At 46.4% G+C, this 26,071-nt stretch overlaps 1 protein-coding gene across 4 annotated transcripts in view; it reads right to left on the minus strand.

The window, feature by feature from the left end:
- The window catches only part of plekhg4 (pleckstrin homology domain containing, family G (with RhoGef domain) member 4), a 59,077-nt gene that overhangs the window by 8,234 nt on the left and 24,772 nt on the right, over positions 1-26,071 (minus strand). For all 4 annotated transcript variants that reach the window (XM_080843854.1, XM_080843853.1, XM_080843852.1 and 1 more), the window contains exons 7-14: positions 24,793-24,879; positions 23,820-23,936; positions 23,469-23,567; positions 20,936-21,084; positions 15,719-15,857; positions 14,990-15,112; positions 14,418-14,609; positions 592-1,559 (exon numbers count right to left, since the gene is read on the minus strand). In XM_080843854.1, coding sequence (XP_080699980.1) covers positions 592-1,559; positions 14,418-14,609; positions 14,990-15,112; positions 15,719-15,857; positions 20,936-21,084; positions 23,469-23,567; positions 23,820-23,936; positions 24,793-24,879 — 1,874 coding nt within the window. The remainder of the gene's footprint in view (positions 1-591; positions 1,560-14,417; positions 14,610-14,989; positions 15,113-15,718; positions 15,858-20,935; positions 21,085-23,468; positions 23,568-23,819; positions 23,937-24,792; positions 24,880-26,071) is intronic.

A 26,071-nucleotide genomic window follows, 5' to 3' on the forward strand; every position in this document is an offset into this window, starting at 1 on the left:
CACAATCCCCCCTGCCTTCTCCCACTCTCTTAAAAACATTACTAGGGTTTGGGCCGGGGGTCTAATTGGGCTGAAGTTGCTTTGGCTGTAAACCAGAGGAAGACAAACGCCACAGGCGGGACATCAAAGCCCAGCGGAGGTTCTCATATGGATTAGCAATCAGGGGCACTAGGCCTTTCTTAAGAGGGTCACAGGTGAAGGAGGGGGGCTACTGGGGTTCGCTGTGCTGGAAAAGCCATTAGGAGATGCTTTAGAGCCTCTGGGCAGTTTACATGGCCACCTCACACACACACGCACACACAAACACACACACACACACACTTTTGTGGTCTATCTTTTTCCAATCCATAGGCATGCAAACCCACATTTACACATGACTGCCCTCAAACACTCACATCTGACAAAACAGGAGGTTAGAGTATTTCAGAGTGCAAGCCACTGGTGGCCCGGTAGTCACGTTACAGTGGGATGAGCTTGTGGTGTGTGACATGACAGGATGTGGAGCACACAGACTGGCAGGGAGCGGTAGAACTAGAACTAGCAGCCGCAGATGTGTGAAGGGTGGAACATGCGGTGCGTTGCGGTACCCACCTGCCCTTGGCGCGCACCTCTGGCACCGGGCTGCTGGTGCAGCTAGATGCCCCAGAGCGCAGGCTGTCGTTGGGCCAGCCATGGGCGGGCGTCAGGCGGGGGCTGTAGGCCCGGTCAGCCATCTCCGTGCTGCTCACCTCCAGGCCCTTGATGAACACGCCTGTGTTGCCGCGGCGTGCCGGCTCACTCAGAGTCCGCTGGCACGTGCCGTAGCGTGAGGCCTCCATGCCGGCCGCGTCGAAGCTCTGCGTCTTCCGGAGTATCCGGCGATGGCCCGTTTCCAGAGAGGGGAGCCCGGGGCTGAAAGAGCACGAGGAGGAGGCTGCAGAGGAGGTGGAGGAGGTGCGAGGGAGAGGGTGGGGCTCCTCAGACGACGTGCTGCGGGTGAGACGGTGGGAGCTGAGAGGGGTGTGAGGTGGCACGCGCTGCTCGCTGCCGCAGTAGGGGCTGCCCACGGGGACTCTGCAGGGGTCCAGCCTGGCTCCTGCTGGACTGCATGGGCTGGAGGCGGCGCTGGAGATGCTGGATTGGGAGGAAAGCCGGTCGCGGCCCCAGGCCCCAGAGAAGGCCTTTCTGCAGGAGAAGGACAAGCTGCTGCTGCGGTCCTGTGCCTGGGAGTGGTTGGATACATCTGAGAGGCGTCTGGGTGTTCCTCCGTCTCCACCACCACCGGGGTCAGAGGCTAGCGAGCGCCGCGTCCGTAAGGCAGACTCCAGCTTCTTCTCAAACATCTGCTTGGTCTCCTGGCACTTGGACCAGGCAAACTTCCACTGCTTGAGACCCTGCTCGCTCTTTAGCTCCCCGGCCAGCTCCTTCATGTCCTGGAAGCGCGGGTCGGGGATCGGGGGGTGCTGGGTGCGGTACTCCTCCAGGTAAGAAATGACACCTTGGCACTTTTCTGGCAGGCTGCAGTCCTCCATGCTGACACAGGCCAGGTGACGCATGCCCTCGAGCGCCCACTCATATGCCTGGGGACACAGAGAGACAGGAGAACACGTTAAAAATACACACAGGGACACACACACACAAACACACACACATGTAAACAGACCATCAAGTCTTCACACAACCCTGAAAAAACAGGAGATATGCCTGAGAAAATGCCATGAACACAACAGCTACTGGCACAACTTCAGGATGGAACACAGAAGAGGGTGTACACTGCATGCAAAGAGAGTGATGCAGAGAGGGAGAGAGAAAGAGAGAGAGAGAGAGAAATAAGGACAGTGCGACAGAGAAAGGAATTACAGGAGTGAGAAGGGTTCTCCCTTACAATGGGACTTCTTTACGCGTGTTAGAGTGGGGACAAGAAAGCTTTTATGGGTGGTGGAAGAGCTCTCTGTTTCCCACACAAAAACACACACAAACACACACACACACACACACACACACACACACACACACACACACACACACACACACAGTGGAGGCAATTCTGTTCCGTGCTGTGAGTGAGGATGAGAGAACAGGATGGAACTTAAGGCCCTTAAAAGAGGAAGCCCTGACAATCGACAAAACGAGAAAAAGAAATGGGAAGAAGAAAGAAAGAAAGAAAGAAAGAAAGCAACCCAGAGAATTACAGCACAGATCACTCAACAAGACTGCTTTAAGCAGGCCAAAGCCTTAAGTTAAGAAACACTAAACATCCCTCCTTTCTGACATATAATCCAAATTTACAACAGCTCACACATAAATCCCCAATCATCTCAGCCAAAACCTCTAGAATCCCTCTGACAAGCAGCCCATCGGATTCACTTAGAATCCATCACTTGTGGGCCAAAGCTGGGTTCCCTCCATAAAAGAAGGACTGAGAAACAGGGGAGAGAGAGATAGAGAGAGAGAGAGAGAGAAAGAGTGAGCGAGTCTAATATCCTTCGCACAGGCAGACTCTCCACAGGCTACTGGGAGAATTTCTACAAGGATTAGAGGAGGACATCAAACACACACACACTGCTGCGACCCACAGAAAGAGCCTGTCCGCTCAGACATTCCAGCCATCATCTTGAGAGCGGGAGGGAAAGAAAATTCCTCTCTCGCTTGCTCACATTCTCTCCGTTGGAGGAGGCCTCTTTCGGTCTGTTGACACAGAGCATCTTTCTTTTTCTGCCTCTTTTCTGTCTTCCCAAGGTCACTGGGTTTTTTATTCTATTTTGTTTCGGTTTTTTTTCTAGTAGGTGCCAATTCTCAAGGCGCCCAGCACACTGACTCCTAGTGAGTCCCTGTCTCCACAGATGCCAGAGAGCGTGACCCCTATGGAAGGCAGAGGTGACACGGCGGCCACATACCAGAATTTCAGCACCACAGCTCCAAGCTACTGGAGTCACGGAGAGGTCCGCAGGGTCACCCCGCGCTAACAATGCCGGTTACAAATGGGTGACAGCACCAAAAACCAGGGAGAGCCAGGGAGAATGGGCGAGAGGGGGAGAGAGAGAGAGAGAGAGAGAGAGAGAGAGAAAGCGAGAGGACCAATTCTGTGAGCTAAAGATATGACCCTTATCCTATCCAGTCATAATGCATTTTACAGACCCTAACCACCAATTAATTCCTCAAACAGGTTAATGTTTTTAGGGCTGAACTGACTGGGTAGAAAGAGCATGGGAATATCTTTAAAGCAGGCAAAGTTAAGCAAAGAGCTTTCTAAGGAGGGCCCAAGCCGCACCAGGGGGGCAACTGGGCCTTTATTTCTGTGAAGGAAATCGCTCTCATCAAACCTGACTTGAATTCCGCCAGCATTCTCACGCGGTGAAAAACAAGCGATGGCAAACGAGTAAAACAATTCATCTGATTCGGCGTGCGCATGTGGAGAAAGAGCAGCGAGGGTAGGCTGTGGATGACATCATCTTTAAAATGGCGAGCGAGCCAGGGGGCTTTGAAGTGTGAATGGTTAGCGCGGGGAGGAGTGTTTGATTGGTGAGCGCCCGAGAGAAGAGAAAGCCCCAAGAGGAGGCCTGGGTGCGCTCCTCTCTAAAGACGCTGCTTTTCGGCAACCACAAAGGGGCCTGCACTCTATTGAGAGAGGGAGAGAGAGACAGAGGGAGGAGGGGACCGACTCATAAAAGACCTGGGTGGCAGGGTGAAAGAGAAAAAGAGAGAGAGAGGGTGTGTGTATGTGTGTGTGTGTTTTTGTCAGAAAGAGAGAGAGAGATGGCCATTGCCAGGCCTTGAGCTTTTTGTACACAGGGATAAATTAAAACTTCCAGCTAGCTAAGTGGGTTGAGTGGAGGTTTTTTAATACTGAAAAGAACTCTTTTCTTCCCAGCACAAAAGGAGGCAATCTGTGATCTCATTTCTTAGTCACGACAAGAATTTGTTTTTCGGGACCCATGGGTGTATCTTTCAAAAAAGCGAAAAGGGTAATGCCTACATCGCTTAATGAAAACACTCTTGGAATTCCATCTGTTTAGAACACTTGGCCTGGGACCAGTTACAGTGCCCTGGCACATTCACATCCCACAGCATTGGTGTGTAACCCAAAAACGGATGACAGCCCATCAATGAAATTTATCAGCACATTTACTGAGGGCAATTGGGCATCTATGTCACTTAGTCAAAGTTCAGTGCTTGTGACTGGGAAACTCACCTCCACAGTTTAATGTGATGGGCTTCAGTGACTAAACACTATTGACTGAAATCACCTCTATTCATTACAGGCAGGGGAGTAGAGAGAGACTGGCCCATTAGGAAGCTGTAAATGTGGCGCCCTTACAGTCTTGGTCAAGAGCTGTTGAGGGAGAGGCTCTCCACAGTGCCCTGTACTCGGGTCCTTCAATTGGGGTACAGGGGCTTGAATGACCTGGCTTGGAGATGGCAAGGGAAGGTGAACCCAGGGCTATGCCGGCCCTCGGGAAATGAGGGAGGGCCACACACAGAGAGGGAGAGAGGGAGAGAAAGAGAGAGGGAGAGAGAGAGAGAGAGAGAGAGATAGAGAGAGAGAGAAAGAAAGGGGCCTTTCTAATTAAGGACCATGCAGCGTGACGAACCACAAACAAGCCTGGACTACTTCCAGTGAGGCTCAAGGGAAGAGCCTCTTCTTTGCTCCTCACACGTAAGAGCCTTTTTATGAAGTAGGAACTTTATAGACACAAATAAACAAAACAAAGGACCATAAGGCCAATGAGAGTAGTGGGAATAGCTTGAGCTTTAGAACTAGAATTTGACTAGAACTGAAAATTACACTTGTGGTTTATGATTCAACATTACCACACCAAATATGCTGTTAGATGTGGTTTACCAGTAAGATTGTGAGTCACAATGGTGCATGTAATGCAAGCTACATAATATGTTGATTTGTGCCTATAACTCTCTTCTTATGCTTGACACATGATTGCAGGGGAAAAACCAAGCTGTGTTTATATTTGTGTGAGTGTGAGATCCTTTTGTACCACTACAGCTGCTACTTTTCTTGCAGACATGGGCAAAGGAATGCTCTTACAAGCAGCGAAGGCATTTCTGATTAAAAGCTAAATGAAATAACGTCACTGCACAGGCTGCCACCTGTATGATAACTAGCACCCAGATGACTTCACATCTTGAATTGTTATTCAGGATGATTTTGGAGCCATTGATCCAAGTAATGGGTGGCTGCCTGTTGTTGATACGATTCTTTGGGATGCATTGTTTGTGACTCATTGTGTACTAGCTGACAGCTAACATATGCACGTGTCTGCTGCGTAAGAAAAGTTCCCAGTCTTTGACTGGTGCTTTATGAATGTCAATCCCTGTGGAGCCGGTCTGCAAGAGGGTGTTGAGCGATGGCATGCATAAGCAAATGAAACACACACACACACACACACACACACACAAACACTTACTTAAACATATACACACACACAAAGCACAAGAACGATGGGAGAGGTCCCGCAACAGATGCGTGTCTCGCCGCCTCTCCACTATTGTCACACCCCCACCACAAGCACACTTTTTGTTGCTAAGGGGACCTTGATTCAGAAATGGAGTGTGCTGGATAATCTAATTTGATATGCAGAACAGGCTAAAAAGGGGGCCATCAGTGGCAGCTGCTCTCTAGAGAGAACCACCACTCACGCCCCCAACCCCCCAGGCCAAAAAAATACCCTCTCTCTGCCCACCCCCCACCTCCAACACTTCCACATTTGACAAAACTGTCGCCTGATGGGCAGAGTCTAAAGTGTGTCGGGACTACTTTTGTATTGCGTATCGGATGCGCTCTAACTAAGCTCTGTTGACACAGCGGAACGTAACGATAATAAAACAGGACGCACAGTCAGAGCGAAAAGATGGGCAATTACTGGGGGTATATGTACATGTAAATAAGAAGCAGATGCTGAACAAATTGGGGCGGTTTAACCGTGAAAGGGTTGCTGTTTCTGATTGTAGAATGGTTCACTGGTTTTATTGAGGCTAATGATGGTTGGAGACCAAAACGCTACGGCCGCCTTGCAGGCCTGTGCGAGGGCCCTTAAGATCACGTGAGGAACGATAATAAGCACTCAATCCAGATTTTATGACTCCTGCAGGAAACGGATTGCTGGGGGTGTATGTGTGTCAGGGGGGTTGTGGTGTTGATGCTGTGGCTGTAAACGAAGCCTGTTCTAAGGGGTTGCTGTCTGCATCAAGTTTGAAACGCTCCTGAAACGCTATATATTATATGAGACGCAACGTCCTTTTTCATTAGTCTCACTTCCAGGTTGGACTGCTTCCCAGCAGGTCATTCTTGTAGTCTGACCACCAAGACTTAAATCTGTCACTTCAAACAAGACCTGGTCACTGGCTACCATAGAAAGCTACTGTGCTATGAAAGGTTCCTTTTTTAGCCCTATTCTTTCTGTATCAGCCCTCCTAAGAACTTTAGTAATGACTCCTGTGAAGTTTCATTGAGTTCATGATGAGGATAAGTGATAAGGGACATAGCCAGTGTACGGCTGCAGCAGTTAAACACGGCATCAGTTCCACAGCCATCCAATTAAAAAAAAAATCACTAATCCTGTTTTGACTACATAACAATTCAATTTAATGGGAGAGCTATCCCATTTAATGAGAAACATTCAACACCTTGACATATTTACATGAACAGAACCATGGGGTGCTTTCTGGTCAGCGACTCAGACAACTATCCATAATCTACGAACAATAAACATAGTTTTGAGAGTTTGTTTGCCATGTGTGCGTAAGAGTGTATGATTGTAAGTTCATAACCCAAATGCATGCGTGTGAGCATGTGCATATGTGCGTGTTGAGGCTTGAGAGTGTGTTGATGTGTGTCAGTGTGTCAGAGTGTAGGGAGGGAGGGAGGGAGGGGGGGGGGGGGGGGGGTAACAGAAAGGGGTTTATGGGTAATTTGATTGAGCTGGACTTCAGAGGGGGCTGGGAACGCAAAGCCTGCTGAGCGAGCCAATCACACAGCAGCACTACCATTGGTCTGTCAGTAATCAGTCTGATTCACAATACTGAGCGCTTTGAGGCCAGTTCAGACACTAAAAAGGGGAGCAAGACCGCTTATTAAGTCACTCACCCCTTTACCTCCATGATAGAATATCACCCTGACAGCAGACTGGGAAAGGGAGGGGGAACAGGGACTGGGTGAGGAGGGACCTTAAACCTCCAAAAGTGAGTTAGGCCTTTTGTCCTCCTTTCTCCTTTCTCCTTTCACTCAAGGAAGAGGCTCCACTGCCAACAGAGTGGAGAAGGATATTAGGAAGTCTCCCTACTTGACGTCAAAAAACATGGAGTCTACACATTTAGCGTCTGCATCCATCCTTATTCAAAACCCATGAACAAAGCACAAGGAATGCACCAAAGCACAATGCATACAAAGGGGAATAATTCTGATCAATGGTGTGGTATGGTTTTAATGCATAGTGGATTTGCCCACTTTGCAAAGTTTCCATTAATAAGAGAAGTTGAAATAAAAAACGTAGCCCCTGAAAATCAAAGGGTAGCTTTGACGCTCAACCTCATTATTCACGGCTCAGGAACACATGCTAGCCAGGTGGCTAATTAGTGCGAGGTAAACTTGCTCCAGTGATTTGTTGACATGTCATTAACAAGCTGTGCTCTAAAAAAGGGTGAGCTTTGCATTGTGTTCTTCCTCTGGGTAGGTGGGGGTCCTGTCATAGGGCACATTTGTTTATCATCATTTCAGGGCTGTTTCATAGAAGGCCGTGCAATGTTTTGTTACCACAGGTGCTCACCCCCAGCTTTCCCTGTGCAACAGTGTAGGTCCCACAACTTTGTGGCAGGAAGCCCCCAGTCACCGTCTAACAATGGATTGACAGGCCTAATTAAAAGAGCATGGGGCTTGTTTTTGTCCCTTAGAGGCCAGTCCCTTGGTATCCGTTGGGGCTGGGGTGGCAGAGACAGGATTTGGAGGGGGGTTCTGTGTTTGGGGGCTCCCGGGAGAGACAGTGGCCCCGTGGGGATCCATGCCTCGAGCCCAGTCAAGCAGGATGATCAGAAGCATGTTCAGCCGTCCGTGGGCATTCAAGACGACCCAATCAGATGAAAAGGAGCCGTGGAGACCCCCACTTGGAGGGAACTCTCCTGTCCCCATCCATTATGGCCATTATGGTTTTGCAGGGGCAAGGATAACCGTCACGGACCATACAGCCTGAGCTACTCACTAATGATATAGCCTACAAGGGATCGGACATGGTGAAGGTACCACCTCCCCTGGGAAACTGTGAAAACAACTTTACCTTTCTCTTTCTCCCTTAACATCTGTATCCCTCTCTCTTCAACAGCGTGTCTCTTTCCTCTTCCATTTAACCCCCTCCCCTTTTATTCTGTAATCAGAGAGAGAAGTGAACTTTCTTCAGGGGGACACCTGGCTTGAGATATTGAGCACAATAAACCCTACCCTCAAAAACTCACTCTTTTCCTGGGGAGACAGGCGACAGCTGCAATGGCAATATCAAGCAGAGAGGATCACAACAGGGCCAGCAGCAACAGGAGAGCACAAGTAGTCCCCACAGGCCATGGTGCCATAAAACAATCAACACATCATGATGTGACTAAACAATGCCTTGGCTTTATCACGCATAATAGACGGGACAGGTGAAGAGGAAAAGCTAATTTCTGGTGGCCTCAGGCTGATTCGGCGCAGCAATATCCCAGCAGCAGTCCAAACTTGCTGCATAATTTTCAAAAGGGAAATTAACTGGTCAGCCCCTCCGTAAGCCCCTCCGAGCAAACACCCTCAAACATCTCACTGTAATTAACACCCACACCAGAGCTGACTTCACAACAGACCCCTCTCCCCAACTTTCATTTTTAAGTGCCCCACAGGCTAAGGGGGAAAGGAGATGGGGGTGGGGTAGGAAGGGAGAGTTAGCAAACTCGGCATGAGGAGTTAATAGTATGCACTGGTAAACCCTGCTGACCACTTGCCAATCCATGATTCGCTACACACTTAAGACAGAAAAGGTACTAAGTATACCGTTTAATAACATTGCAAGGTTAGATGAAATTTAACATGAATAACCCAAAAGGAGACACTCTAAAGAAAATACAAGATAGCAAATAAGGGAAATGCAGAACTTCCCCATATCCCAAAACTGATCCAATGCATGTCAACAACACCACAAGATGAGCCCAAGAAACCTTCTATCCAGAGTGCTAGCTTCACTCTGAGTGAGTCCAGTTCTACCTAACCACAGACAGAAGCTCTGTGCAGTGCTGTCCTACCTCTCCGTGGCTGGGGGCTGGCTCCTGCTCGGGTAAGGTATCGTTAGTCCCGTGAGCGGGACAGGGAGCTGCAGCGGTCATCCTGAGATCTGCACTGCCTGGGAGCACACTGAGCCACTGGCGCCGGCTCTCCCCCTCATCCACACCTCCTCCCACCTCCCCTCTATTCACAGGCAAATGCTAGTCCAAATACCAGATGAGCCAGCCCCAGCAACTGGGGCTAGCTGAGAAGAGGAGGAGGCGGAGAAGAGGGAGGGAGAGGAGGGGGGGAAAGAGAGAGGAGTGGGGGGATGGGGAGAGTGTCTGTCGCCGGCACTACAAAGCCACTTGCTTTAAGTGAAGGGTGGGGGGTGGCCAAAGGGAAGAGGAGTGAGAGAAAGCAAAACTTGGCACTGGAGTGCTACCTGGAGTCTCTGAACCCAGTAAGCGGACAGGGTGTGTGAGCTACAGTAGCAGCACTGATGTATGAGCTGAAGTGAGTACCCACCAAGCCAGCCTATTGTACACTGTTGTGGTTTGATAAATGGGTGTGAGGAAGAATGGCCCATTAAAGCTGGAATATTTTAGATCCCCCTTGGCCCTCGAACCTCACTGCTGGAGGTAAACAACCAGTGAACACTTCCAAACCCGTGGCAGACAAATCCTGTGGGAGACAATGAGAGCAGAGAGAGAGAAAAGGAGAAGGAGAGTATTTGTGACGGGGGAAGTGGAGTGGGAAGTTTTCTTGGTATGATTCCATTTTCTGAGCCATTGTCACTGGGAATGCTAGCTGGGGCTTTCAGATGCTAATTCTCCTCAGTGGTTGGCTGCTGAGAAGGAAGTGTGGCAGAGGCCTGGCAGTGGAAACTGTGCTCCTCGGAGACACAGAGTATCGATGTCCTGATCAATACACAGCCGTTCACCGGCTGTTACACTGCACCCCAGCTCTTCATATCAATATCTACGAGAAGCCCCACAGATGCACTTACAATCTCACTCTAAAGGCCACAGAAAAAGACCATGCCAGCACTGGTGTGAGAAAAAGCCTGTGTATACTTAAAAAAAAAGAAGTTGACTAATGTGGTCTAGAATCACAGGCTAGGGGTTAAATTCTTAAGTGAAGGGTTGAGGTGCTTGGCAATCATTAATAATGAGTTTTGGCAAAAGGCCTTCAACACAGAGGTGCTTTTTCCCCTCTTTTTATCAATGTATGACTTGGCTTCCTCCAAGAAAACACCCAGACCCTTCTTTCAATGAACCCATTCAAGTGAAGCACAAACAGTCCTTACTGAATTCAGAGCGAATTATGACAGCTTCGCTCATTCAAGAGCAATGTCACTGAGAAAAGGTTTCAGCATTCAACCTAAATAAATAATGGCTCTGTGTTATGCTAATGTACAAGCAAGTTTCCATGTCTTTTGTCAGTGAAATTTCCATCACACATACAGCACCTTCGAAATATTCTCATTCAGGTTAGAGAACTGTGACAGACAGACTTCACAGTTAATGTTTCCCAAGCTCATTCCGTGTTTTCGTAGGACAAGGTCGTGCATTAACTTGAGGCAAATGGGCTGTGTTTAAGCAGGTCCGACACCCATGCCCAGTCTGACTTTCTGTAGGTCCAGTGGGCACGACTGACGTGTCACAGACCCTTTGTCTTCAAATCAACTCTGTGAGGAATCATCCCAGTGATTCGCCCCCCTTTCCTTTGTACCTCTATAGAGGCCATCTGGAGCGCTGAGTGGGTCAGCGGACGAACATGCGACGGGACAGTGAGGGCAGGGGAGCCCAGGGAGGATGCCCAGCCCCTGCCCCTAGGCACTATCGCTGCATGGTTCTGCACGGTCTCAACAAAGACCCCATGCGCCTCCCAGCAAAAACTGTCACTTTTTCTCAATTGACACTTAGCCACAGGGCTATCTCCACAGACATGTCGATAATAAACCATTTGTCACAGAATGCATGTCACAAATCCAATGGGGATCTTCTGTATGTGTACCCAAGACTGATATTTAGGGACAATGGTCTATTTTGTATGGACTGTGTCACCGCACATTTGAGAAGTTAATGTTTTCCTAATCTCAATCAGAAGTGAATATTTTACAAAAATCTGAGTAACATCCTATTAGAACATTGTTGGAAATATATATTTTTTTCATTCAAAAACACACAGGGCCGTCAATAAAGAGAGCTGTCAAATAACCAATATATAAATATCCATTCCACCCCTCAGTCAGTTCTTTTGTGAGGTCTGGTTGCTAGGCATGATGGTCCAACTGCTGCATTCTAGTTTCGTATTGGATTAGGCTGTCATTAGTGACAAATTAAGCGCCGGTCTTTGGCCTCCATGGTCTCCATGACTGCTTCTGTTTAAACACACACACACACACACACACACACGCACTCCCAGACACACACACACACACACACACACACACACACACACACACACACATATGCACTCCCACACATGTACACCCAGAGGAACAATTACACTGGGGCTTACAGGGTCTCTTCTGCACCAGATATTAGACATGACACATACCATAGAGGGCCCAAGATGTACAAAAAACATCACACAACCTGAACGGTATCCTTTTAAGATGCCCTAATTACCACATGGATCGACGCAATCTGCCTCTAATTTAGAAATAAAAACAACCAGCAGCACACATCAATCATTTGATATACAGTGCAGGGTGACACCAACAACCAAAAGACAAAGTCTGCAATTCCTTGGAATGAGGTCACATGCATAGCTTGAGCGGAAGGCACCATCACCGCAGTGACACCCCCGCCAACTAAAACCTTAAAGAATTAGCATTCTTAACCCTTGCGCATTACCATACGCAGACAAAGCGCTGTCATTATGCTGGCAAAGCATGATGCATAAGCATGCGGCTAATCTGAAAAACCTGTTGAGACCTACAGCTAATAAGCAAGGTTGAAGGTTTGCAGGCCCCACGAACAACGCGTGTCAATGGGGCTGAAATAAGCGGGACACAGACTGCATTGTTATCCTATCACCCCTAAATATCTCCCTTCACATAAACATGGTGGCTCAATATGCCAACAGATGGCGGAAGAGACCCGAGTGAGCGGAGCCTGAGGTCGCTGTGGCATGGCTGGAGGGGAAGGGGTGGGGGATTTCGAGGTGGCATGCTAGGAAGGGGCAGGAGCCTGAGGTTGCTGTGGCATGGCTGGAGGGGGAAGGGGTGGGGGATTTCGATGTGGCATGCTAGGAAGGGGCAGGGTATGAAGGGTGAGTGAGTCCAAGCCGCATGATCAGAAAGAGCTATAATTATGCTAATTTTAAAATCTGATACTAGTCGATCCTTCCCAGCTGTCACAACCTGGCAGAGCCATGTAGTCACATGGGAGATTTAGGGCGTGGCTGGAGCTGAAGGTCACTGACCATCCCACAGGGTTCAGCAGGGCTGCTGGACGTATTGGACACGTGTAGAAAAGTCTTACACAGCACAGTACAACTCTTGAATAATAGTCCAGGCAAAATAGCGTTTTACGACAGACTAATTGTAAAAGATTTTTTTTCAGCATAGCTCATTTCTATGGTGTCCAGAACAACATACTAAAAGTCCTAAGAAATCCAAGTTGAGGAAATATGTTTAATTCTCATCAATCTGAGATGTATGCTAATAATGCATGGCAAAAATATGCCTCAAAAATGTAATTTTCTTCCTTTACTCCTATCAAAATGAAACTTTACATAAATGCATGTATATTCAACTTGACAGACTCAGGCTAAGCATCTACTACCTCTATATCTAAGTCTGTATTTAAGTGTGTATCATTTATTGAAGTGGTCATATGAGTCTCATTTTAGGGGTGTATCACACATATTACAATTTTAGTGAAAGTGAAGTGAAAGTGAAAGTGACTCTATAGAGGTAAAAGATAACTAATAATTCTCAATCTAGACATAGATACAACTCATGTCAGGTTCATAGGCGTCTTTTCTCAGTTAAGAGGCAGAATTTTCCAGAAGGCTGAAACCTCACAATGAGCAAAAGTGAGCCTTGACAGAAAAAAAGAGAATTCAATGAAATAATCAATACACACCAAAATTGAGGAAGCACTTCACACAATTTCAAAAGCTCTTTTTCTGTCTCGTCCTTCCATGCTGTTTCTTTTTTCTCTCTGTCTCTAACATGCACCAATGCCATTATTCAGACTGACTGCAAACAATGGCCATCTATCCTTGGTCTGACAAAAATGCTCTGTAGACAAAATAAATACTGAAATAACACCAATCTAGCAGTTTGTGATTTACAACCTGCACAGTTTTGTCGTTGTGGATGAACCCCTACTCTCAACAGACAAGAATTTTTTGGGGTATGGCGAGGCACATCTCCCATTGACCACTGCCTGTGTGCGGACCATATGAAGACAATGGAAGCATACAGAGAGCTCCGACTCCAATTTTAGAACGCTCCATTGTCAGACATCACTGTGAGGTCACCCTGCGACAACATTCAGACAGACATATCCCAGTGACACACTGCTGGTGGCACAGTTTAGATGGCCACCTCTTTGCTCACAATTCAGCTTTCTCTAAGACAAGGCCTACGTCAAACCATCCAACGCTTTGGCATTCATCTATCAAAAAGACAGGGAATCTTTTCACCTCCTAAAGCCTTTGGCAGTGTACTGTACTTCCTGAGACACGTACAGGCCTTTGTTGTATAAATTCTGGTAAACCAATGCACATTCACAGTTACCTCCATGCTTCATTTTTGAGTATGTTTACAATGAAATATGAAACCTGAGCTAGCTTGTGAATGTTAATACATTAAATGTCGTTAAACATCCAATGAACTAACTGGCTCATTAAGCCGCTATTGAATGTTTAACCTTCACCGCATCCCAGACAGGTGAAGGATCACACCCTGATGATGATTTTTCTCATGGAGATTAGACCTGTTCTTCTAGTTTATTTTGCCCTTTTGCAAAGCTGTTGGCAATCTAAACGCTGTATTCAAAGCAGCCATAATCTGCACTGACACCTGACTCGATCTACCACAATCTACCACACATTTGCCCTGATCCCATGTCTGCATACTTCAAAAACAGCCCCAAGGGTAGCAGAGCATTTAAGGGGCACACGTGAGTTAGAGTCCTCACACGATACTGGCAGAAAACAGACTTAAGTAGAAAACGAGTTTTACCTTATCAAAGAATTCGTAAAGCCTAACAGTCTTGTCAATTTTGTGGCGGGTGTCCTCCACACGCTGGGAAAAGTCCTGCAGGTGCACCCAGAAGGAGCGGACCTTCACTTCGTACACCTGCAGCTCAGCCGACGACACGTCCTCCCATCTCTCCAGCCTCTTCAGCAAGGCCTCCCCACCCTTACAGTGCTCCTGCAAAAACAAATTGTTCAGATGGATGTGTTTTCATTGGCCAACTGATTATAGGTTGAGACAAATATCGTGATTATTATTATTAATAGTCCATAAAACCCTGGAAAAATAAAAAGCATGAGTGCTGCTAAAATGGAAATCTGAAGAGAACTTAAGTTCACTTCTGATGAAAGCATTTGCTACATGGCTCAATCAAAAGCGATGCATTAAGATATTCGATACAGTCCAAATTCAGCTGAACTGGAACCCACAAAGTCAAAAAATCCAACTGAAAATCTCACTTAAGGAGAAAAAGCAAAAAAGAATTGATTGAATATGCAGTTTTTTCTCGTTAAATGCCAGTGTACTGACTGTCGAGGGCAAGAAGGAACTACACGTACGTATGCAGCGGAGTAGAAATCCCGAAATTGTGTCTGCTTTTTTCGCAGCTGCTCCAGCGAGTCCTCAAGTTCCCCCAGGGTGTTCAGGCGACTCTCCCCAACCTCATTGATCCAGTGACTCACCTGATGAACACAAACACACACACACACACACACACACACACACACACACACACACACACACACACACACACACACACACACACACACACACACACACAGAGGGCCACTGTGAGACAGAAACTGACACAGCACATCCGTTGATCTTCATACCTCCCTCCTCTTATTTCAGCATTCCCCTTGATTACCCGCCAGTGTCCGATCCAGCTGTCTGTAATTTGGCTTTGTTGATGTGCATTAAGCCCCCCTAATTGAGCTGAAATAAGAGGACCCCTCTGTGTTTGATACTAGCTAATCCCGTGCTCTGCATTCCCACAGTCATTGGGATGAGGCACTTTTCAACACGTCTGTGCCAACATTCTTGAACATGCCGTTGGGGCACATAAATCACCAAGACTCGGTAACATGTTCAATATTACAGTGTGTTGTTAAATACAACAGTAATTGGGTTAGTAGGTGAAACTGCATAATGTAATACAAAAAGCCACTCTAATCCAAGAGTCAAAAAAAAAAAGAACATGCTTCGCTGAAATGCCTGAGAATGTGATAATATAATCACTGAGTAATATGGAATGCCGCTTTGGTTGTTTCCTCCTGCTTTCCCCTTACCTCAGTGAAGCCCTCCTCCAGGCTTTTGAACTCCATGACAAACTCCAGCTCCTGTGTGCACTTGTTGGACAGCATCACCAGCCTGTGGACCAGCTCGTCCACCTGGTCGTACAGTCGCCCCACTGTTTCAATGGCATCTCTGCAACACAGCACAGCATGGCACCAAGCGTGTTAAAAACATCCAACACCCCAGCAAACAGGAAAGGGATGTTGACAAACAGAGTTCTAACGCATGAATGTCTGTGATAGTCTTCTCTTGTTTATGAAAAAAAAAAACAGTTCAGTTGTGCTGTGATTGCATTTCTGTGAAGTAAATCAGTTACAGGAGTGGAATAGTAGTTAGGTTGAAGTGCCATTGGCCGTGCCATTTTAAACCAGGGCAATGATTGGATGACGGAGAGACAAAGCATGTTCTGACTGGCTGTGGGCCTTTGCGTGACAGTGTGGCTGGCCTGACTGGTTCACTTCACTAAGAAAATGTAGCGGCTCCCACACGAGACAGCTGCACTGACTCCACTGCCACAAATGAGCAGCTACTGATACACTCTATGTGTGTCTGTGTGTGTGTATATATACGTATATATATATATATATATGTGTGTGTGTGTGTGTGTGTGTGTGTGAGTGTGTGTGTGTGTGACTGTATAAATATGTGTGTGTGTGTGTATGCTTTGTTGGAGAGTATTTCAGTATATGACTGTACCAAATAATATGGAAGTATCTCTTCTTGTGTAAGTGTGTGTACATGTCTGTAATTTAGAATTTTACCATCACTACGTATGTGTGTGATTTCGTATGTGTAGGTTTACAAATGTGTGTGTGTATGTTTGTGTGTGTGTGTGAATTTGTGTGTGTATTCTTCTCCTTCAGGGCACGTCTCCTGCTAGGGAAACATTAGCCCAGAACAGCAATACACAATGACTGAGCACATTGTAAAGGATTCCTGTGGTTGATGAGTAAGCCATGACTTCATTTCTTGTGAAGCCTGGCTGCACAGAGCTCAGTACTGTGCTCAACATTCCGACCGCTCTTCCTCTTTGTTTAGCAAACTGATCCAGGCTATGATATATTCCTTTATTACATCTATAAATCACAGGTAATCGAACAGGTACGGAAATGCCATGACATGGCCCTCAAATAACGGTGTGGCTCTGACTAATACTGACATTTAATACAAATCTACAGATGAATCATCCCCCACAATGATTGATTGTCCTTTAAGCCCTCACACTGGATGAACTCTGCCCCCTGCTGTTCAACACCCACACACACACACACACACACACACACACACACACACACACACACACACACACACACACACACACACACACACACACACACACACACACACACACACACACACACACACACACACACACTGAAACATACACCATTGAAACACACACAAACGCATGCAAACATACACACAATATGCAAGGAATTCAACATTGGGGGACGAGCCCAGCAATCTGTGGTAAGAGCCTCAGAGAACAACACTGCATTGAGCGCTGGAGGGGATTTCTGTTTGTTCGATTCTCATGCTAATGGTGCTGAGTGTTAACTGGATGGTTCTGTCAATCAGAGCCTTTGTCCCCAGCACTGGCTTCTGAAGACATCCTTCTCCATCACTGTCCCTATGCTGCATGCTTCAGCTGTACTAGAGGAAGAGCTGCCAAAAGGAAACAGTGGCAGCCATTAGAGACGCCATAGGCTGGGAGGTTACAGATGGGGAAAAAGGAAACGCACTACTTCTTTGTGAGTTGAGCCGTTTACAGAGGCATCAGTTGAATGGGAAGGGTGCAAATGGCATCAGTTGAATAGCAAGGGTGCAAACTTGGAAAGAATCTGTATGATTTTGTTTTGTTGAGCCTATACAATGTTGGGCTGGTCAAAAATCATAATAAATCTGAGCGTACAGCCTTTACAACTCTGTCTCTGCTTGGATGAGTGGATGCAGTGGTAAGATCAATAGTGAAAAGTGAGTCATCGATTCACTGCATGGGTGATAATCACAGGACATAGGTTCAATAGCAGGGCTTTATTTAATGTCGTTCAGACAGGCTGAGGGCTCATTTCTCAGCAAAGCATTAGTGTGTTCTTTCGAAAAGCAGGGGCAGGTAGACTTGTGACCTTGATTGAAATAACAAGTTAGCTTCAAAAAAGGTTTGTTTAGCATGGAGGGCATGGAGTTGAAGCATGGAACATTCTTTGGGGCTGACGGGGCTTTAGCGAGAGAGAAAAAAAGCGGGGGGAAAATCCTCAGAAACCAAAACCAGCTATGGTGGTCGGTTTCATTGTTTGACTTTAGATGGAATCCTCTTGTTATCCCTCTCAACCCATGAGTTTTAGTATGACATCACCAACAGGCAGTGTATGTGTGTGTGTTTGTGTGTGTGCGTTTGTGTGTGAGTGCAGGGGAGGTAAAATGGAGGCAGTTGAGCGGTCTAGGTGTCATCCTGCCACACCCTTCCATAATTGTCTAATTAGTCATCTCATGCACCCAAAAATAAACAGTGCCCTTCAACTAACTGCCAACTATTTCAAAGGCATTCCAGTGGTCAGCAGAGAGAGAGAGAGAGCAACAGAGAGAGATAAGAGATCAAGATAGTTACATGAGACTCCTAGTGATGAAAGTCAACATGGAATAGTCCCACTTAGTTCAACGGGACCTGCAATCAGTGTAAAGCAGCCCATGGTTGTTTAGGGTTATTGTTTGGTTGAAGAAAATCCTATGTGGACGTGGAAAGCTTTCAATGCTCGGAAGTGACTCAAGTAGGGGGAAAAAACTGAGCAAAACACTTGGCAAAGATTTCCCAGCTCTCTTGCTGATTCACCCTCTAGGCTGGTGCATTTAGATCTGGAATTTCTGCCTCTTTATTAAAGGGATCTGTGTAAAACAGCAGGTAACTCCAACTTTTGGCAGAGGGGCATGCCATTTACAAAACTCAGAGACATTATCACCCCATTCCACACACACACACACACACACACAAACTCTGAATCAATACACATTAACAAAAACCTTCAGGCAGAAATCCAGCTGCATTGAATTGCTAATGCGAATCGCACGACAGGAGCCTAATCACTGAAAGTATGTCACCTCTCCTCCAAGAGTAACCCAAATGAGGACTGGAAAAGGAGCTCAGGTTTAGAGGAGTTTTCAACTCTTTCCAATTCTCTCTCTCCCTGAGCCAGGTGAATGGTTGAGGTCCATAACGGCTCATTCAAGTTTCAGATTGCTCATAATGCTCCAAGTGCAGGAGGATACATTAAACTGTTCTCAAATCAGTCTCCTGATGGGAAAGCCCACCTTGGCGAGAACCACTTCAAACGCCTTGCTCTTGGAATTCTGTTTCTTCAACCTGTCACTCACAGTTGGAATTCCTCCCTTATCTCCCCCATCAGTTATGACTTCCTTAAAAACAAGAGCTTAGCCTTGCATGAAACGACCCAGGCACATCAAACCAATGCCAGCACACTGGGGGGCAGCAAACGAAGAAGAAAGGAGGGGAGAGCTCCAGAAGAGAAAAAAGGGTTTTATTGTGTCAGGGGTGAGATTTGTGTGTGTGTGTGTGTGTGTGTGTGTGTGTGTGTGTGGCTGTGTCTGTGAATGAGAAAATAGAAGTCTGCAGGTGAAGGCACATTCCAAGGCAGGCCAGTGAAGGCCAAAGGTGAGGAGAAGAGAGTGAGGGAGGGGAGGTTGTCCGGGGGCACACCCACGCCTCCCTGCTAAATGTCTTGACACTCAGGGAACAAAAACACCCCAAACGCACCAGTTTTTAAGATTTTTTTTTTCTGTCAGACAAGAGAGCATTAAAAGGATAAAGTGAGCAATGTGTTGTTGTGTTTTCTGAGCTACCACGGTTCCAGACACACCTGTGCAGACTGCCATTGTGCCACTGTCACTACAGAGTCTGCTGTACTGGCTAAGTGACACACACAACAGGAGGTTAACAGGTACGGTTACAGCACCACACCAAACCAGTTCAGCGCTGAGACGAGGAAACACAGGCTGGCTTAAGGAGGGCATGGGGATGTTGTTTTTCACAAGCCGGGGAAGATTAAAGAACCTGACCTTGGTAAGAAAAGTAAGCTTGGGAGATTAATGTGGGTGGCGCAGACACGGGGGGAAGCCTTCTCCTGATACACTGCTCTCTGACCCTGGAGGCCTCTGAAGAGACACTGCCTTTGTGTGTGCATATGGTTTGTATCTTGTGTTTGTGTTTGTTTGTTTGTGTGTGTGTGTTTGTGTGTGTGGTATGCTTGTATGACATCTAATCAGGTTATCTTTCTGGTCTTTTCAAAATATTTTTGCCATTTAAGTGTTCCTCATGGTCATGGCTACAGAGGAAAAGTGCTTGAGCTAAAAGAGTACACACAGAGATAAACAATGACTAGCCTTCATGTGCACTTGACTCCATTACAGGATGTAGCTTTATGGGCTGTGCATACAAACATAGATATATCAGCGAACCTTTGATATGAAGCAGGAACATCTCAAAGATAGAGAGAGAGAAAGAGAGAGTGGGCAGATTTTAAAGCTAGCGGAGATAAGAGTGTTCTACTTGGCTCATGGAGAGGAAAAACACTTACGCACTTTTGCTTCTAAAAGAAAGTGCTCGCCTTGCCAACCAAAAACTCTGGCATGTTAGCAGGTTTGTTCTTTTTCTTCCAAACCGACCCCCCTCCCCCCATAGTTTTGTGTTTTGGCAGGTGGGTCTCCCTGGCTTTTAAGACAGGGATAATGTTCATAAACAATGCTGTGGTCCAATGAGAAATAACTGCTTGGAGCAGATCTTGATTTGGTGTAACGGCCCATTTAAATCAACCAGATGGAAGAGAGGCGAGGGTAAGCACAGGAAAGGGGGGCTGGGAAGACAGAGCCAGAAAGCGAGGGAGAGCAGGAAGCACCGTTCTGTTACTTAACTGGACATTGAAGTCCATGTCCTAATTCAGGTTTAATCGATCAGTCAAAACCACTGTTTTGGTATGCTAATACCATCCCTGAATTAAAAGACAAGGAAAGGAAAAAAAGGATATGACAGAATAAAAAGAGGGAGGAGGTTGATGGAAGGTACTAGGCAGACCAAGTTGGACAGTATGAAAGACACATGTCAGAAATAAGGTATGAAGATATCTTAGAAAAAAGAAAAAAAGAAAGCTAGAAAGAAAGACATACAGAGAGAGATAGAGTGACAGCTCTGTTCAGATTACCTGTAGTCTTCGGTAAGGCTGATGCTGGACTCCTCCTTGCGCAGGCGGGACAGGGACGCCCCCCCCTCCAGCTGCAGGCGCACAAGCCGGGTGTCCTCCAGCACGCTGCGCATAAGCCCCCTGTAGCGGCCCAGAAGCACCTGCGCCTCCTGGGGAGAAGGGGAGCGGAGAGGGGAACGGGACACTTGAAACTGTCTGCATCTAGAACTTTCCGTTTCTATAACTCTAGAACTTAATTTACCAAATAGTTCTGCAATGAAACTACAAACATTTTCATTCTGCATTCATTTATTTCCTCATTTTAAATCTGCAACTACCTGAATTTTTCAGCAAACTAAGTGCTTTTCGGCAAGCAATGACACTGATGTGAACTAACAAATGAAACCATAATCTAACAGTGAAACTACAGAGATGAAATAAATAAACAAAACAATTCTTACGGCAAAAAGAGTGCATTCTCTGCTATAGTCGTTGGTCCCAGAGAGAGAAAAATGTATGACATCCACCACTATACCTTATACACTTCTAATTTTGACGACTTCTACTACTGATGACCTAAAAGGTAAATTATATGACTAGCAATATGTGAACTTTGAAACTACCAGATAGTACATTTATGGTGAGGTACAGTACATCCCCTCATTTATTTATACTACGTATAACTCACACCGGTACTAAAGGCAACTTTGCTTTGAAGGGATTGGAAACTGAGTTCTCTAGTATATAACAATAAGAGTCTAAAGTTGTTTTTAGGGCAAAAAATGTCAATCGGTAAATTTCTCGTTCATATGCTATATATGACTTCCCCAGAGCACATCATCCACACGTTATTTCCTTTTTCTCTCTCTCTCTCTGGGTTGGGATATTTCATACGGCGGCAGCCACACCCTGCCCCGTAAAACCAAGAGCTCGATAACTCACAGGATGTGGCCCCAATTCCAAGCCAGCTGTGTGGATTTGTTTGACTCACTGCCACATGGCTGAGCCGTCAGCTCAAATGTCTTCTGACAGCCAGACCAACTCACACAACATACAAACAGAATGTGTAAAGGCTGAGAAAGAGACAGGTAGGGGATTCCTACAACAATTCAATTATCCAGAGGAGACAATTGGCTCTGAGTAAAGTATAAAATACTAAATCAAACATTCCGCGGCACCTCAGGAAACACAATCATTTCATCAGCGCACATAAATGATAAAAATGCTTTGTTGGGGAAGAGCTGACGGTTACAGTCTGGCTGTAATTAGTTTAATTACACCTGTCACTGTCTGCACTCTGTTGTTGGAATGTGGAACGGCGAATAGAAACTGCTGAATGTGTTCAGGGGAGAAATGCTGCAGCGACTTGCGTGCCTCCAATGCAAGCTTGCTCCTCTGAGCCTTAGATCGTGAGAGTAATGTGTATGCTGTCAGCAAAAACAGCCTGGAATTGAAGGACGGGTGGGCGAGGGCCCCCTAATCCCACAGAGGGAGGGAGGGGAGAGGAGGAGAGGAAGAGAAGAGAGAGGGAGGGAGAGAGGCAAGAGAAGGAGGAGGACCTGATGGGCTAACATGTTCAAACAGGCTGTTTCTTTGCTTGTTGACCTTAAAAGGTAGGGGACCCTGCTCTCCACAGGTAGGTGGAGGTTCTTATTTTAAGCACTCACCAAATCAATACCCGATCGGGGGTCTGTGAAAGCAGATGATGGTGACTAAGGGAGCCACGACTCACCCAACTCCCTTTAAAATAAAATATGAGACATGGAGAGATAACTGTCCCCTTGGGGAGGCCTCTCTAAGCCCCAGAACCCCCACCCCCCTTTCCGAGGTCAGCCTATTCCCCGTAGACCCGAAGAGTCGCTTTGTGTCCTTCACTGGCCCGTGCTGCCACGCGAAGGTCAGCCCAATCAATGCACAGGCAGTGCTCCATCACCCAGAATTCATAGCAGGACCGGTGGCATGGGCCAGGGTTGCGGTGAGTCTTTGCATTTCTGTGCTTTTATGTTCCATTTTTCTGTTAGCTTTATTTACATACATTCTCCATCCTTCATTAAATCACTGGCTTCTAGACACAGAAAGGGATCCAGTGCACCGCAGCAACCGACAGTGAGAAGGGAGAAGGGAGGAAAAGTTCAACATCTGAATTGAAAATTCCAGCATCGTTACGGGCCCTCTCCAGAGGTTTGTTTCATTAGCAGGCATCCTCTTCCAGACTGTAATAAAAGCCCCTGGCCCGGTGGCTGCGGCGGGTCTGGGTAAATTTAGCCAGGGCCCCAGTGACACAGTTTAGACTGAGCTAACCTCTGCGCCTGCCAACTAAAACGCTTTCCCTCCCCCCCCCCCCTTCAAGTTACACCGTGGGAGGTAGAAAGATAGCTAGCGGAGCCAAGAATAGGGCTTCTAAACCTTGTGTTGGATGGACAAAGGTGTTATAGTGTCAGCAGGTTTTTATTGGAACTAAACACTGGAAATGGACGTGCTGCAGTAAAACAAAAACAATTAGGAGTAAGCGGTAGCTACTAAAGTGTGCAGGGTCCTGTAAAGGTGGCCTTACCTCAGCTGTGGGGGGCAGAGGAGTGGACTCCAGGCTGGAGATGGTGCTCTGGAGGAGATTGACAGCATCCTGACAGTTACTGGTCAGCTGTTCCAATCTCTGGAGACAAAGCAGTAGAGGGGGAAATGAGAAACATACGCTGACCTGATGTTTACACACATGTATAAATGTCAACACAAACAATCTGTGGTCCTCATTATGTAAACATCTTTAGATCATCCCTGTTCACAGTTAACAAAATCTACCCAATCTAAGTAACAAATCCCTACAGGAAATTCAAACGAATTGGAAGCCATTTATATACTTATTGTCACTGGAATCAATGACCATGATAAAGCCAATGTGTCTCACCGTTCTGAAACACACCCAGCTGGCGTGTGAGAAGGGGAAGGTGCCATCGTACTCGGTGGGCAGCTGGGAGATGTCGACGTGCTTGTGAAGGGATTTTAGCGAGGTGAGGAGCTCCAGCTGTCCGACACACATGATAAAGAAAGGACGAGAGTGAACGAGCAGCAGTATGTACAGATACACTAAGTTACCACACAGCACAGCACCCATCTGTTTCTCCAGTAACAACGACAACACTACAAACAGATCGGAGAGTGCTGTGGCTTTTAAATGCAGGTTGTTATAAATAAAATCCGTTATCGCTCTTTACTTTAAGCTTGAAACAGCTGCACATGAATCAAAAGCTTTAAATGCTATCTGTTCTGAGGCCTGAACCTCTATGGTACGCTTAAATAAAGCACATCCTCAGAGGCTGGAGATCACTAGACGTCAAGAAGACACACTCAACACAGCCATCTGCTCTTTTAAACAGCACTCCATCTCCAGTAAGAGGGGTTGAGAGCAAGGAGCTCCAGTTGTGAGAGTGCTCTGTAGCCAGCAAAGAATATGTGAAGAATACAGAGGCAACATTCTTTACAAGAACATCATACTTCCATCATTTAATAAAATGATTCATCCACCTTGATGTCCACTACACTGGTGGCCTGTATTTTTGCTTCCCATACATATGTCTATTACTATATTACATACAGACATAGGCGCCTTTCCACTACGGGAACACCGCTGTGCGTGTTTCGACTGCAGGAACCGCCCCTTTAGGACCCCTTTAGGACCCCTTTAGGACCCCTTCGAATCGTGATCAAAGAGGAAAGTTGTTAGGCTACGTGTAGGTCCAGTAGTTCCTGCACTGTGGTGAAAATGCAAAAGACAAAAGGACCGAGCAGTGGGCAGTTCCTGTAAATGTTCAAGGCACTTGAACTTGAGTACCACAAGTTCATGCAGTTGATGGGTGCCTTTGGTGATTCTGTTCTCTTACCTGTAAAGATGGGGTCTTCTCCATACGTAGAGCCAGATCTCTGTCTGCCAGCAAGAGCACAGTATGGATGCACCCTGGTATAGCATCCTAGAGAGAGAGAGAGAGAGAGACAGAGAGAGAGAGAGAGAGTGTGTGTGTGTTAAAGGACAGTCTGAACAGTAAAGCAGGGGCCTAATATTTGCTAATTTTTTGAAAATACAGAGTGAAAGATCTTTGAAGTAAATGTATTGATCATCTATTTTCTTCTTTAAAGTGTTGGACTTCTTATTGTTAAACTGGAGAGCAATGCCTACACATACAGATACAGAAGTCAAACAACAGCCAATAAAAGGAAGGTCAAATAAAAGGAGGGTTGTTTTCCCATTCAAGAAAAAGACACATACACTAAAATCTACCATCATGGAGCAAATTACTGTAAAACCGTCTCAATGACACGTCCAACAAATTCATAACAACTGGCAAACAAACAATGCACCGAACACTGACGAGTTTCCTGGCATAGAACCCAATGCTTCTCTGCGTCAGAGACGAAGCTCCGTCTATTCCAACTCCACACTGACTCATGAATGAGTGCTGTATCACGCTGGCCCTTCAAGGCATATTTACTAAGGTCTGTTCATGGCTTTGTCTGCTGTGCACCCTTGAGCTCTAAATTCATGGATATTACTAAGAGTGTGACAGGTTTCCCTGTCTTCCTGCCATCTGCGGGTGGACACATTAATCTTCAGCAGGACGCAGTGACGAATGGACCCCCAGATAAATGTGCTCAGGGCAAACAAAAGGCTTGGTGAAAGGCAGAATTTGAATGAAACTTCTACACACCTACGCAAACACGCTTTAGACATACAGACCTGCAGCTTCTTAAAATAACCCCGTTGGCTGTAAATGGTTCCTTTACTGTTGAGTCTATTTAAAATTTCCATTCTCTCAGCTATATTTTCGTGTGTACTGAGGTGAGTCACTTCTATTTACAGGGAAGCCAATACTCTGCTACCAGAACATTTACTGCCCATAGGCATATGATGACATAAAAATGGTCTGTACCACACTGCCTACACCATGTGTGACAATGCAACTGGAGACGGACTTGGAAGGACTGAAAGAAGGAATTCGAAGGAATATTGCTATAGTATGAACAGTTCCTGCTGAAGACACCAGAAGAAATGTGCATTGTGCAAGCATTGTGCCAATCACATACAGCTTTATCTCCTGTTGTGACATGTTGAGATGATTATTCAGCCCAACAGATCAACAGTTCTTAATCAAAGTACCAAAGCAG

This window comes from Sprattus sprattus (assembly GCF_963457725.1).
Source record: "Sprattus sprattus genome assembly, chromosome: 8".
Taxonomy (NCBI): Eukaryota; Metazoa; Chordata; class Actinopteri; order Clupeiformes; family Clupeidae; genus Sprattus; species Sprattus sprattus.